The sequence below is a fragment of the Dasypus novemcinctus genome, chromosome 3 (assembly GCF_030445035.2).
Source record: "Dasypus novemcinctus isolate mDasNov1 chromosome 3, mDasNov1.1.hap2, whole genome shotgun sequence".
Lineage (NCBI taxonomy): Eukaryota > Metazoa > Chordata > Mammalia > Cingulata > Dasypodidae > Dasypus > Dasypus novemcinctus.
In genome coordinates, this window is record NC_080675.1 from 105,607,482 (window position 1) to 105,621,071 (window position 13,590).

The 13,590-nt window shown below is 38.3% G+C and overlaps 1 protein-coding gene across 1 annotated transcript in view; it reads right to left on the reverse strand.

The window, feature by feature from the left end:
* Positions 1-13,590, reverse strand: part of AQR (aquarius intron-binding spliceosomal factor) — a 163,023-nt gene that overhangs the window by 139,025 nt on the left and 10,408 nt on the right. The window contains exon 3 of the mRNA XM_058293866.2: positions 5,044-5,084. Coding sequence (XP_058149849.1) covers positions 5,044-5,084 — 41 coding nt within the window. The remainder of the gene's footprint in view (positions 1-5,043; positions 5,085-13,590) is intronic.

The following is a 13,590-nucleotide window of genomic DNA, read 5'->3' on the forward strand; positions in this document are numbered from 1 at the left end:
GTTATTGACCCCTGCCTCCTCTCTTGGGATGTGGTTATATGAAAACACTGAAAACATGAGGTCTGAAACTATGGCAGCTACCTGGCAATCACGTATGGAAAGCCAAAATTGTTGAAGGCTGACAAGGGTCCTGACATTGTGAATTCTTGAACAACCTACTTTCATATTTAGTGTTAAATAAACAAAAGCCACCAACCACAAAAGAATACATGCCCTGTGATTTCATTTATTTAAAGTTTAAAAACAAGCAAAATTAAACTATGGTGTTTGTGTTTGCATGTTGTAGCAGTTTGATATGGTTCATGAATTCCAAAAATATATATTGGATTATGTTTGTAAACTGGTCTGTACCTGGGCATGATTAAATTATGATTAGGGCTTTGATTGGGCCATGTTAGTAAGGTGTTGAGTCCTGCCCCTTGGTGGGTGGAGATTCACAGATAAAAGACATAGCAAAGGATAGAGTTGGAGTTTTGATGCTGGAGTATTGAGCTGGAGCCCTGGGAAGTAAGCACACAGAAGAGCTTGGTTTTGAGGAAAAAGAAGTAAGCCCTGGGAAGAGAGGAACCCTGAACCTGGAGAAAAGAAAGGCCTGGGAAGAAAGGAACCCTGAGCCCAAAGAAATAGAGTTGGAGTTTTGATGCTGGAGTATTGAGCTGGAGCCCTGGGAATTAAGCACACAGAAGAGCCTGGTTTTGAGGAAAAAGAAGTAAGCCCTGGGAAGAGAGGAACCCTGAACCTGGAGAAAAGAAAGGCCTGGGAAGAGAGGAACCCTGAGCCCAAAGAAAAGCAAGCCCCGGGAAGAGAGGAACCCAGAAAGCCCACACCCTGGCAGATGTCAGCAGCCATCTTGCTCCAACACATGGAAACAACTTTGGTGAGGGAAGTAACATGTACTTTATGGCCTGGTAATTGTAAGCTTCTACCCCAAAGAAACACCTTTTATAAAAACCAACCAATTTCTGGTATTTTGCATCAGCACCCCCTTGGCTGACTAACTTTTACGTAATAAAACAGTAAAGAAAGGGGACAGCAGGGAGCTTCTGGGATGCTAGCAATCTTATGTGTTTTTTTGACCTACGTGGTAGTTCACAGGTGTTCACCATCCATTACTGTTTTATGCCCTTTTCTGTGTTATATTTAATAATAAAGGAGTTATAACATTTTGAATAAAAATAGATATAAGCACTTTGAAAAAAATTAATTACTCTATAAGAGAATCATTGTTTATTTTTTTTGAAGCATAAAACCAACTTGGGTGAATTCATAACAGGAGAAATAATCATATGAAGTGTGCTGGCTAAGAGAGTTCTAGAATGCAATAGATGCTGTCTATTTAAGAAGGGTACCGGATAAGCAGAGAGCCAAGATTTATTACCTGACTTTGCCTCTTAATTACTAGGAAGCATCCTGAGCACGTTGCTTAACCTCTTTATACCTCAGTTTCCTCATCTAAACAATAAGAATAATAACACTGACTACCTCATAGGGTTGTTATAAGGATAAATGCGTTAATATTTGCAAAGTACTTAGAATAGAGTCTGGTAACAATACGCACTCAATGAATATCAGTTATTATTATTATTATTGTTTTAAAATAAAACCTGGATAAAAATACATAAGACAAGCTTGCCAAATCTGATAATGGCAAGGATAGCAAATGTAAATCAATACATAATATACTACACATTGCATGGGTGTCTGGGCACTATGATCTTTTAATATCTATCTAATTTTGAGGTTCTAGAAGTGAATATGATACCTTAAGAATATTAAAAACTGATTTATTTACTTTCCAAATGCCTCCTGAGGAAATATGATTGGCACGCAGAAAAAATGTATAATAATACAAGCACCTTAATGTATAATAGTAAATATGTTATAGCTATAAACTGCCTTCAAACAAGTTAAGAAATCTCACATCAAGCCACACCTCCGAAAGCAGAGATGCTAAAAGCACATAGCTCAGTAAACCTGCTTCCTCAGGCACTAGTCTGTAAAATGATCATTTAAAATTTTAAACACCCTACAGTTTATGTGTTATAGAAGTGCACTGAGTTTTGAGACATAGGGGCAGAATGTAATCAGTTCATGTTTATTCAAGTATTCAAAATTGGGGGCAGGTTGAAAAACTGGCTATTAAAAGAGTGCCATGAGGGAAGCAGATGTGGCTCAAGCATTTGGGCTCCTCCTGCCTACCACATTGGAGGTCTCAGGTTCAGTTCCCAGTGGCTCCTAAAGACAAGCAAGACAGCAAGGTGATGCAACAGGATGGCACAGCAAGCTGACACAACGAGGAGACACAACAAGAAGTGAGAGGAGGTGGCTCAAGAAATTGGGTGCCTCCCTCCCACATGGGAGGTCCTGGGTTCTGTTCCTGGTGCCTACTAAAAAGAAGATGAGCAGGCACAGAGAACACGCAATGAGTAGACACAGAGAGCAGACAGGGAGCACAGAACGAGGGAAAAGGAGAGAAATAAATAAATAAATCTTCAAAAAAAAAAAAAAAAGAAGTGTATCATGATGAATCTCAGTAAGCCCAGCTAAAGGTTACTTCTTTCAGCAGTTAAAATAACACAGCCAAGGGAGCGGGTGTAGCTCAGTGGTTAAGCGCCTGCTCACGTACGAGGTCCCAGGTTCAATCCCCAGTAACTTGTTAAAAAAAAAAACAAAACAGAGCCAAGTATACATGGCTTTTAAAAAATGTATTTTTAAAGAAGAAATCTTAGAGCAAGGTTTTAAATGAGGGAGTTAAAAAAAAACAATTAAGATCCACTGGACTGAAAATCTGTTCTGAAAAGAAGCAGCAAAATTGTACTGAGGGTTCAAAATAACTTTCAGACTGATATATCCATATGTCAGAAAAAAGATATTAAAAATTACTGTATTCAAGAAAAAAAGAACTTGGACTTTATCTATTCACTACTCTTTGGTAATCTTATCCAAACATACTCTTAGACTGAGTCATGTGTTGTATTTCTGCTCAAATAGCATCTCTTCCAAAAGGACTTACCTGATCACACTATCTAAAATAGCATCCCTTATCACTATCCCTTAACTTTATTTTAATTCATAGTACTTACAGTCTCCTGACAATATATCATATCTGTGTGTATCTTATCTGTCTTCTCACTAGAACGTCAGCCTAATGAGTGTAAGGAATTTATCCACCATGTTCACTATTCTACCTTGGTATCTAAATGGTGGTTGATACAAATCAACCCAGTCCTTTCTTCTGAACTCTACACCCAGACTGCCCAACTGCTTTAACCACATCTTCAACTGCCTAACTTAAGTACCTAGAATTCAATATATCCAAAAGTGAACTAATGATCTAGCCCCAATCTGACCCCCAACAACAACAGTAAAAGTTAATAATGGCCAGTAAATTAAGCCAGAAACTCTGATGTTATCAATGATTCTTTCCATCCTGTCACCTACCACATCAACCATCACTTCACTTCTCTCTCAAATCTGGTAAATCCTCTCCAATTCAACTCTCTACCCTAGTCCAAATCACAACTGTCTTGAATCTGACCACTAACCTAACCTAATTTCCTACCTCCTCTCCCCCTCCAAACTCTCGTTTTAAAATATCAACATTGTGCTTATAACTCTTCACAGGTTTCCTTCTACCCTTCAAATACAGAACAAAATCCTTAAAAAAAAAGCGCCTTTGGCCCTGCCTACCTTTACAGGCTCATGAATGAATCATTAAAACCAAATAGGGAAGCGGATGTGGCTCAAGTGATTGGGCTCCCATATACCATATAAGAGGTCGAGGGTCCTGGGGCCTCCTGGTGAAGGCAAGTTGGCCCACGTAGTGAGCTGGCCCAAGCAGAGAGCTGACCTGCACAGAGTGCTGGCCCATGCAGAGTGCTGGCCTGTGCAGGAGTGCTGGCCCACGATGAGAGCTGGTACAGTAAGATGACCAAAGAAAAAGAGACACAAAGAAGAGACAATAAGAGATGCAGCAGACTAGGGAGGTAAGCAGCCGACCAGGGAACTGAGGAGGCGCAAGAGATTGAGCAACTCTCTCCTACTCCAGAAGGTCTCAGGATCGGTTCCCAGTGCTGCCTAAAGAGAAGACAAGCAGATACAGAACAACACACAGCAAATGGACACAGAAAGCAGATAGCAAGTGCAAAAGCAATGGGGGGATGGGATAAATAAATCTTTTAAAAATAAAAAAAAATACTAATCTTCTATTTTGACTTTGCCATTGATTTGCCTTTATAATATGGAGCAAAAATTACTTTGAGACACAAATACAAGAAAAATATCAAATCTGAAGTTTTATAAAGTCTGTTAACAATCATAACATAAATGGTTCTATTTCATATTAAAAACATTTAGTCATTTAGCCTTCTGAAATACTCACTGGGCATACATATCTACAGATGCAAATATGGAAAGATGCCCAAGACATACTGTTAATTTTTTTTTAAAAAGCATGATGTAGAATGGCATGTAGAGTATAAACCCTTTCATATTAAAAAAAAACAAAGAAACAGAAGAGCAAACTTAGGGAACAGAAATGGATATATACATAAACTGGCAGTTAAGGGAAGGGAGGAAGATTTACTGAAAATTATCTGCTTCTCCATATTTTTAAAATATAATTTTTATTAGTTATTTGATTTGTTTAATAAAGTATAAAATATATATTTTATTATTTTATGATTATATATTTCACTTTTATGATTTTTAAGTAATCTTTTTAAAAAGATTTACCAGAAAATTAGTTATTAAACTAAAATAAAATCTCCTTGTGCTTATTTTCCCTACATTCCTTCAGTGATTGAGTGACTGCTTCCCATATAGGAAGTCCCAGGTTCAAACCCTGGCACCTCCTAAAATAAACCAAAAAAACAAACCCTAGGGAATTTAATTCCTCTAGTCTCGGCAAAAAATTAGAAGGCAAAGAAATAACTTACGACTATTCAGCACATAGATATGAAGTTTCTCTAACCACTGGAAGTTTAGATGAGATTCACTGATCCACCCCTTAGCTCACCATATGAAAATTAAACTTGTTCCTACCTTGATTTGACAATCTCTTTTTCGTATATATCTTCAATGACCTGTTAACAAACACATAAAAATGTTTAATATCTGAAACAGCCTTTTCTCAGACCCAAAATTGATGGTTTTTAATTTCTGAGAGGATATAAAATAAATTGGTTTAAGAAAACTATAAAATACTACTTCCACTAAAACAATACCTAAGAGATCTTTAAAATAATCCCATTACATTACTTAAAAATATAAAATAACAGAAAGTAAAGTAGGAAAAGATAATAAAATATATCTAAAAAAATGATTAAAATGATATGTTTGTAACTTTTAGGGAAAATAAAGATTCACAAGCACAGGATATTTTTTAAAACTTTCATTTCATCCTGTTTTGCAAATATATATATGATAAAGCCTCAGAATTTCCATTCATTTGAGCTAGGGTAGGTGGGATAGTATAATACTTAAAGAATACTGGTTCTGGAGTTGCAAGCCTGGTTCAAATCATCCACCAACACTGATGATGGGCAGCACCCTTGTACAAGTGCCTAATCTCTCAATATCCCAAAGTACAAAAGGGATCTAAAAATGCAAACTATTCCACAACATTGCTGTAAAAAAGATAACACACGTAAAGAATTTAATACAAGGCCTGGCACATAGTGAGCCTTTAATAATAGTAGTAGAAGTAATAACAGTGCTAGTCAGAATAGTTAATAAAATTGTGAAAACTTTACTATAAAACTATTAAGTACTCTATCAAGGTATATTATTTTTCGGTACACTATAATGCCGTTTATGATATCCTTTTATGTCTTTTTTTGTTTTTTATCTTACATAATGTCTTTTTTTTTTAAGATTTATTTTTTATTTCTCTCCCCTTCTCCCTCCGCCCCCCCCCCCCCCCAGTTGTCTGCTCTCTGTGTGTTCTTCTGTGACTGCTTGTATTCTTGTCAGTGGCACTGGGAAACTGCATCTCTTTTTGTGTCATCTTGCCACGTCAGCTCTCTATGTGTGCAGTGCCACTCCTAGGTGGCCTGCACTTTTCTCACGTGAGACGGCTCTCCTTAAGGGGGTGCACTTCTTGTGCATGGTGCTCCCCTACATGGGGGACATCCCTGAATGGCACGGCACTCCTTGTGCACATCAGTACTGTGCATGGTCCAGCTCACCACAGGGGTCAGGAGGCCCTGGGTTTGAACCCTGGACCTCCCATGTGGTAGGCAGATGCTCTATCAGTTGAGCCAAATCTGCTTCCCTATATAATGTCTTTTAATTGCTCAAAGTATATTTGTTAAATATATGTGGGTAGGGGAGGAAGGCAATGAAGCAAGTCTTGCTCAATCTAGACGAAATTTTCTATCAATGAATTTTTTTATAAAAATCCAAGTTAAATAATAAAATGAAGGGCACAATCTTCTTTAAACACCAACCTATAATAAAGTTCTTCTGAATAGTCATCACAGCTTCATCTAGAATTATCACTAGTAGTAATTAAAATGATATGGATAGGAGCTGAATCTTTTAAAACCTTAACCTGGGAAGCAGATGTGGCTCCAGCAGAGGGCACCTGCCTACCACATGAGAAGTCCTGGGATTGGTTCCCAGTGCCTCCAAAAGAAGACAAGGAAGACAGCGAGTTGACGTGACAGGCTGGTATGGCGAGCTGACACAACAAGATCACGCAACAAAGAGACACAATGAGAAAACACAATGAGAGACACACCAAATGGAGAGCAGTGGTGGCTCAAGCCATGCAAATAGTAACCAAAAAAGAGCAGGGGTAGATATACTAATATCGGACAAAACAGACTTTAAATGCAAAAAAATTATAAGAGAAACAGAAGGCCATAATATATTAATAAAAGGGACAATCCTCCAGGATGATTTAACAGTCATAAATATTATGCACCTAACCCAGGTGCCCCAAAATATATGAGACAAACTCTGGCAAAACTGAAGGGAGGAATAGACATCTCTACAGTAATCACTGGAGATTTCAACACAACATTCACATAATTAAATAGAACTAGACAGAAGATTAACAAGGAAACTGAGAACTTGAACAATATGATAAATGAGTTAGACCTATCAGACATATATAGAAGGCTGTACCCTAACTCAGCAGGTTATATATTCTTCTCAAGTACTCACTGATCTTTCTCCATGATAGACCATGTTAGGGCACAATGCAGCTCTCAATAAATATAAAAAGACTGAAATGATACAAAGCACCTTCTCAGATTATAATGGAATGAAACTGGAAATCAATAATAGACAGGAAAAAAGTAAATTCACAAATATATGGAGACTGAACAACTCACTCCGAAATAATCAGTGGGTCAAAGAAGAAGTTGCAAGTGAAATAAGTAAGTATACTGAGAAAAATGAAAATGAAAACACAGCTTCACCTTACCAAAACTTATGGAATACAGCGAAGGCAGTCTTGAAAGGGAAAGTTATAGCCCTAAATGCCTATATTAAAAAAGAAGAGCCAAATGCAAAGATTTAACTGAATAACTAGAGAAACTAGAAAAAGAACAGCAAACCCATCCCAAAGCAAGAGAAGGAAAGAAAGAAATAAGATTAGAGCATAAATAAATGAAATTGACAACAACCAAAAAAATAAAGAAAATCAACAAAACCAAAAGCTGGTTCTTTGAGATCAATAAAATTGACAAACCCTTAGCTAGACTAATAAAGAAAAAAAAGAGAAGATGGAAATAAATACAATCAGAAATGAAAGGAGGGACATTACAACTGACCCCACAGAAATAAAAAGGATCATAAGAGGATATAGTGAGAAACTGTATGCCAACAAACTAGAAAACCTAGATGAATGGACAAATTCCTAGAAATACACAAACAATCTACACTGACACTACAAGAAATACAAGACCTAAACAAACCCATCACATTTAAAAAGATCGAATCAGTCATTAAAAATCTTCAAGGTAAGAAAAGTCCAGGACCAGATGGCTTCACAGGTGACTTCTCCCGCGCATTTCAAAAAGAATTAACACCAATCCTGTTTAAACTCTTCCAAAAATTTGAAGAGAAGGGAAAATTATCCAATGTATTTTATGAAGCCAACATCACCCTAATACTAAAGCCAGATAAAGATACTATAAGAAAAGAAAATTATTACCAATCTCACTAATGAACATAGATGCAGAAATCCTCAACAAAATACTTGCAAATAGAATCCAAGAGCAAATCAAAACACTTATATATCGTAACTAAGTGGGACTTATTCCTGGTAGCCACGGTTGGTTCAACATTAGAACATCAATCAGGAAGCAGATGGGACTCAAGCAATTGAACTTCTGTCTACCCTATGGGATGACCTGGGTTCAATCCCCCAGGGCCTCCTGGTAAAGGCATGCCCACGTGATGAGCCAGACCTGTGCCACGAGCGATGTAGCAAGATGATGATGCAACAAAAGAGAGATGCAGGGGAGAGACAAGGCAAGACGCAACAGAAACCAGGACCTGAGGTGGTGCAAGCAACAGGGAACCTCTCTCCCACATCAGAGGTCTCCAGGATCGAATCCTGGTGAAGCCTAGAAGAGAAAATGAGAAGACAAAAAAAGAAAGAGATGCAGAGGATCACACAGGAAATGGACACAGACAACAAAACAGCAGGGTGGAAGGAAGGGGGAGAAAAAAAAGAAAATCAACATAATACACTACATGATGTACTGTAACAAAATTATTTATAGAATTGTGAATTCTATAAAAAAAAAAAAGCTTTCTAATCAATAGTCTCTGCTGTTTCAGTGTAGCACTGCAAATGATTAACTTGTCCTTTGTCCTTGGGAATGTTATAATGCTGCTATAAAGTCAAACCCACCATCAATTACCCAAAAAACAAACGTTTAAAAGAATAAGTTACTAGACATGATATTTGTACATCCTATTTGTATCCCCTATAAAGTTAACATCAACTTAAAGCTGATGTGTACTGAAACCTTCATGTTCCTGTTTAGTGTATATCATCAACAGAATAGAACAAAAACCCCTCGAGACACCGTGGCTCTCCTGTGGAGGGCTGGCCCCACCCCTGTTGGATGGATTTGGTTACTTTTGATGAGGTCATTCCTCATGAGCTGCATTTTGCGTTCTGAGGTTTGGAACCCCTTAAAAGGGATAGTCTCCAAGCTACCAGATGAAATCTCACCCAGAAGGGGAAGCACTGCCCGAGACCATTTTTCCAATCAGGACTCTGATGGGCTGCAAAGGGACTTCCCAGCCTCATGATAGAACAGATGTTATGTTTCCCCTGATTTGATGAGTGGTTGTATATACTTTCATTCTTTCCTATGCCATTTAACTGATGACTCTTTTTGTTCTGTGACTGCTCAGTCATTATAATCATTTGATATAAGAAACTCACTTGACTAAATAAAGTTGCCTTTGCATAGCCTTTAGTTTCTGTCTCTTCCTTAGCAAAACATTTTGGCATAGTCAGCAGGATTCGAGTACAATTATATTAACAGAATGCCTCTATTCTTGTGCCTCTCCACCCTGGGTAATGGAGGGAGCAGCAATGATGTGGCTGTGGGCTGACAGAATTAAACTGCTGGAGGAATTGAAAAACTTCACATCATTAATGTTTTCGGTTTTGTTGCCATGCTAATTGTAGTTGGGCCTGGAAAGCCAAATTGATAAAATTAGTGTTGTTAAAGTTTAGTTACTTTTGAACTGGGCAACTCTATGAAAGAAAGAGAAAAGAAAAATACTAGCAGCTTTTGTAAGCCTGCAAGTAAAAATAATAACAAAACTGAAAGCCCACAATGCTTGTATAAACTGTAAAAAATATCTGAATGGGATGTTACTTTGAAATGTTTTAAGTTTTAGTCAGTTTTTATTTTGATCAGAATTTTTATCAAGGTGTTAAACAGATCTTTTGGTTTTGTATCAATAGTTTACTCCTAAACTACGAGCCTAAGTGTACTCCTAAAGAGTAGTAATCCAAAATATACATGTCAAATGTCTGTCTAAACTGCTAAATTAGAGCTTAACCACATTTATAGTGCTCAAATATTCCTAACTGGAGCTAATTACTAATAAAAGTGTTTCTAGAAATGAGTTTGCATATTATAGGCAACATGGATTCTGGAAGAAATCTTAAAAGCAGTAAAAATCAGAGATGTGAAATGACAGAGAACTTGGAGACAGCAATACCAAAGGAGTAAGAATTATGAGTCAAATAAGTTCTATGTTTCTGCTGATGTTTCATAATTATTTTTGTGTTTTGTCTCTTTGTTCAGTGTCAGTGTATATTTTGATACCTCTGAATGGTAATATTAAATTAATAAATGAAAATTCTTAGAAGAGCTCTATTCAAGTGGGCAAAAAAATTAAATAAGAGCCTATATTAAGTATGGATGCTAAAAGATAAATTAGCATTATGTGTGTTATATCTTTGAAATGATGAAAATTTTAACTTTTGACTAATGAAATTACTACAAACTTTTTAAAAAATTGTTTTTGCCTAAATTGAAATGAATAGTTTATTTTTCTTCACAGAACGGAATAAGGAATGTGAAACTTAAATGAACATAGAAAGAAGCAAAAAGTTTGTGGAAGGATGACTAAAAGTTATTAAGTTTGTTCAAGGAAGAGTGTTTTGTCCTAAGATAAAAGGGCTGGTTTTCATAAAATTAGAATGGAAGTTTGTAGGACAAAACTTAAATGCATATGGCAAGTTGTAGAAGGTATTGCAGACGGTAGCATTTAAAAGGGAATGTGTTCTGTGAAGGTGAAATTTGTCTTAAGATGAAGTAACTATAATCTATGTGATTATAAATAGTTATAAGTTTGTAGAAGCATAATTCAAACTGAAATATTTAAACGGCTAATTCCAGGAAATAATTATTAAACAGAAACTAAACGGATAATAACAAAAAGTAACTTTGTAATGGAAAAACCTGCCAAAGGCCACCTCAATCTGCATATTAAAAGTGGTGTTAAGGAGAAGATAATCTTTTTTTTTTAATTAAAGTTAACAGATTACAAGGAATTCTACATTAAAAAACATAAAAAAACAAAAAAACATAAGCAGTTCCCATATAACCCACTCCCCACCCCCCAGCACATTATTTTTGTAAACTGTATTTTTTTTGAAGATATATACATCACCAAAAAAATGTTACACTAAAAAATATAAGAGGTTCCTATATACCCCCCACTCCACTCTTCCGACACCAACAGCCTCCCTCATCATTGCGGCACACTCATCGCACTTGGTGAACACATTTTGGGGCACTGCTGCACTACACAGATAATAGTTTGCCCTGTAGTTCGCACTCTCCCCCGTACATTCAGTGGGTTATGGCAGAATATATAAAGTCCAGCATCTGACCCTGCAATGTCATTAAGGCAACTCAAAATCTCAATAATGCCCCACATCACATCTCTTCTACCCTCTCCCTGCCCTCAGCAACTACTGTGGCCACTTTCTCCACCTCGATACTAAAATTTCTTCTATTACTCATCACAATAGTTTTATAGTAGAGTATCAGTAAGTGCACTCTAGTCCATATTTTATATCTCCATTCTGTGGACCCTGGGATGGTGATGTCCACTCCACCTCTAGATCAAGAGGGGGCCTAGATTCCACATGGATGATAGATGCAATTCCTCTGCTTACAGTTGTAGGCACTCTTGATTCTCTGGTGTGGTAGTTGACTAGATAATCTTAATTTCATTGGGAATCTTAGGTTTTCGTAAAATAATGGAGAAAAGTAGCTTTTTGTGTACTACTAAAATAAAACACCTGTTAATGAAATCATGGTAAAGGTGTAAAAGTGAAAAGTAATGAAATGGTTAAGTTCATTTAATACGAATGAAAAGTGTTTGAAAGTGTTATAAAATTAAAAAGGATTATTTAACCCTGTTAATTAAAATTGTACGAGAAGAGAGAGAACCAGCAAGATGGCGCGGAGAAAGGAACTCCTAGAGTCAGCTCCTGCTACAGGGCAGTTAGCAAACATCCAGAACTCTCTGGAGCTAGCTGAAGAGACTAGAAGAGCACCCTGCTACATCCCTGAAGGAGTGGAAGGAGAAGGCTGCCCATCTGCAGAGAAGACTCATAAGTAGAGCACTCCACGCCTCAGAGGCCGGTGCCCGTCCTCCACTGGAGGCACCAGCCGCCAAAGGAGCTGTTTTGCAGTTGGAATTGAAAGCTCCACTTCCCCAAAACGGGGAAGGAAGAGACGGCTGGGCACCAATTTAAGCTATGAAGAGGAAATTCAGTGGGCTACAGTATGATCCTGAGAACAGCTAAAGTTTGTGCCTGGCGAAGTCAGAAAGAGGCTGGTAGCCACCATCTTAACTCCGCACCTGGCAAGAGGGGAAGGCAGACTAAAAATCCCAGTGCTGGTGGGGACTGGCTTCTTTCCATCCAGGTCATATTGCACATATAGCCTAGGCCCCAGTGCCATCTCCAACGGGGAGGAAGCCTCGGAGACCTGCACCAGCCTCTCTGGGAAATTACTGGCCAAGCTATGGAGGCCGATGATTGTCCTACTCTGGTGGCACAAGGTAAGAAATTCTGCGACGGGAATTGGAAGCTCCATTTCCCAGAAACAGGGGAGAAGGAGATGGCTGGCTGCGGATTTCAGCTCTGATTGGTAGACTCAGCTGGCTAAGATATAACCCTGGTAACAGGTGGGGTGTGAACCAGCCCAAGTCAGAAAGAGGCCAGGAGCCACCATTCCGACTCCGCCCCCAGCCTAAGGGGAAGTCTGGCTGACTGAAACTCTCAGTGTCAGCAGGAACCAGTTTCTTTCATGCAGGTCGGCCTGTAGCACTAGCCTAGGCTTCAGTCCCACCTCTGGTGGGGAAGAGCCTGAGGAGCCCTGCACCAACCTGTCCAGGTAACTGCAAGTAACTCTGGCTGGAATAAACTGAAAATCAGAAGTCTACCAGGGCAACTGCTGTCATCTTGGACCTGCACTGCATAGATTGCTGCCCACACCTGCAGCTCCATTCCCACCCCAGAAAGAGAAGAAAAGGATGTGAAGCTCCATCAGTCTCTCTGGGCAACTACATTCTAGGCCTGCACTTGGATTATTCCACATAGCTCTGACTCTGTCCCTACCCCTGGCAAAGGAGAAAGTTGGAAGAAGCTTCATTGGTCCCTGGTGCAATGAGGGCAGCTTGAGCCTCCACAGCTTACAGCACCAACTTCATGCTTGGCTCCTACTGCACAACCAGCAAGGGAGAAAGGATAGGAAGCCCTAAACGACAGAGAAAAACTGCACCTAGAATAAATACTTTAGTAAGCCAGATGCAAAGACACCAACAAAAAATTACAATCCACACCAAGAAACAGGAAGCTAAGGCCCGGTTAAAGGAACAAGATAAGCCTTCAGATGACATAAAGGAGTTGAGACTACTAATGATAGATGTTCAAACAAATATCCTTAATAAATTCAATGAGAAGGCTAAAAAGATTAAGGATATTAAGAAGACACTGGACGAGCACAAAGAAGAATTTGAAAGCATACATAGAAAAACAGCAGATCTTATGGAAATCAAAGGTGCAATAAATGAAATTTAAAAAAC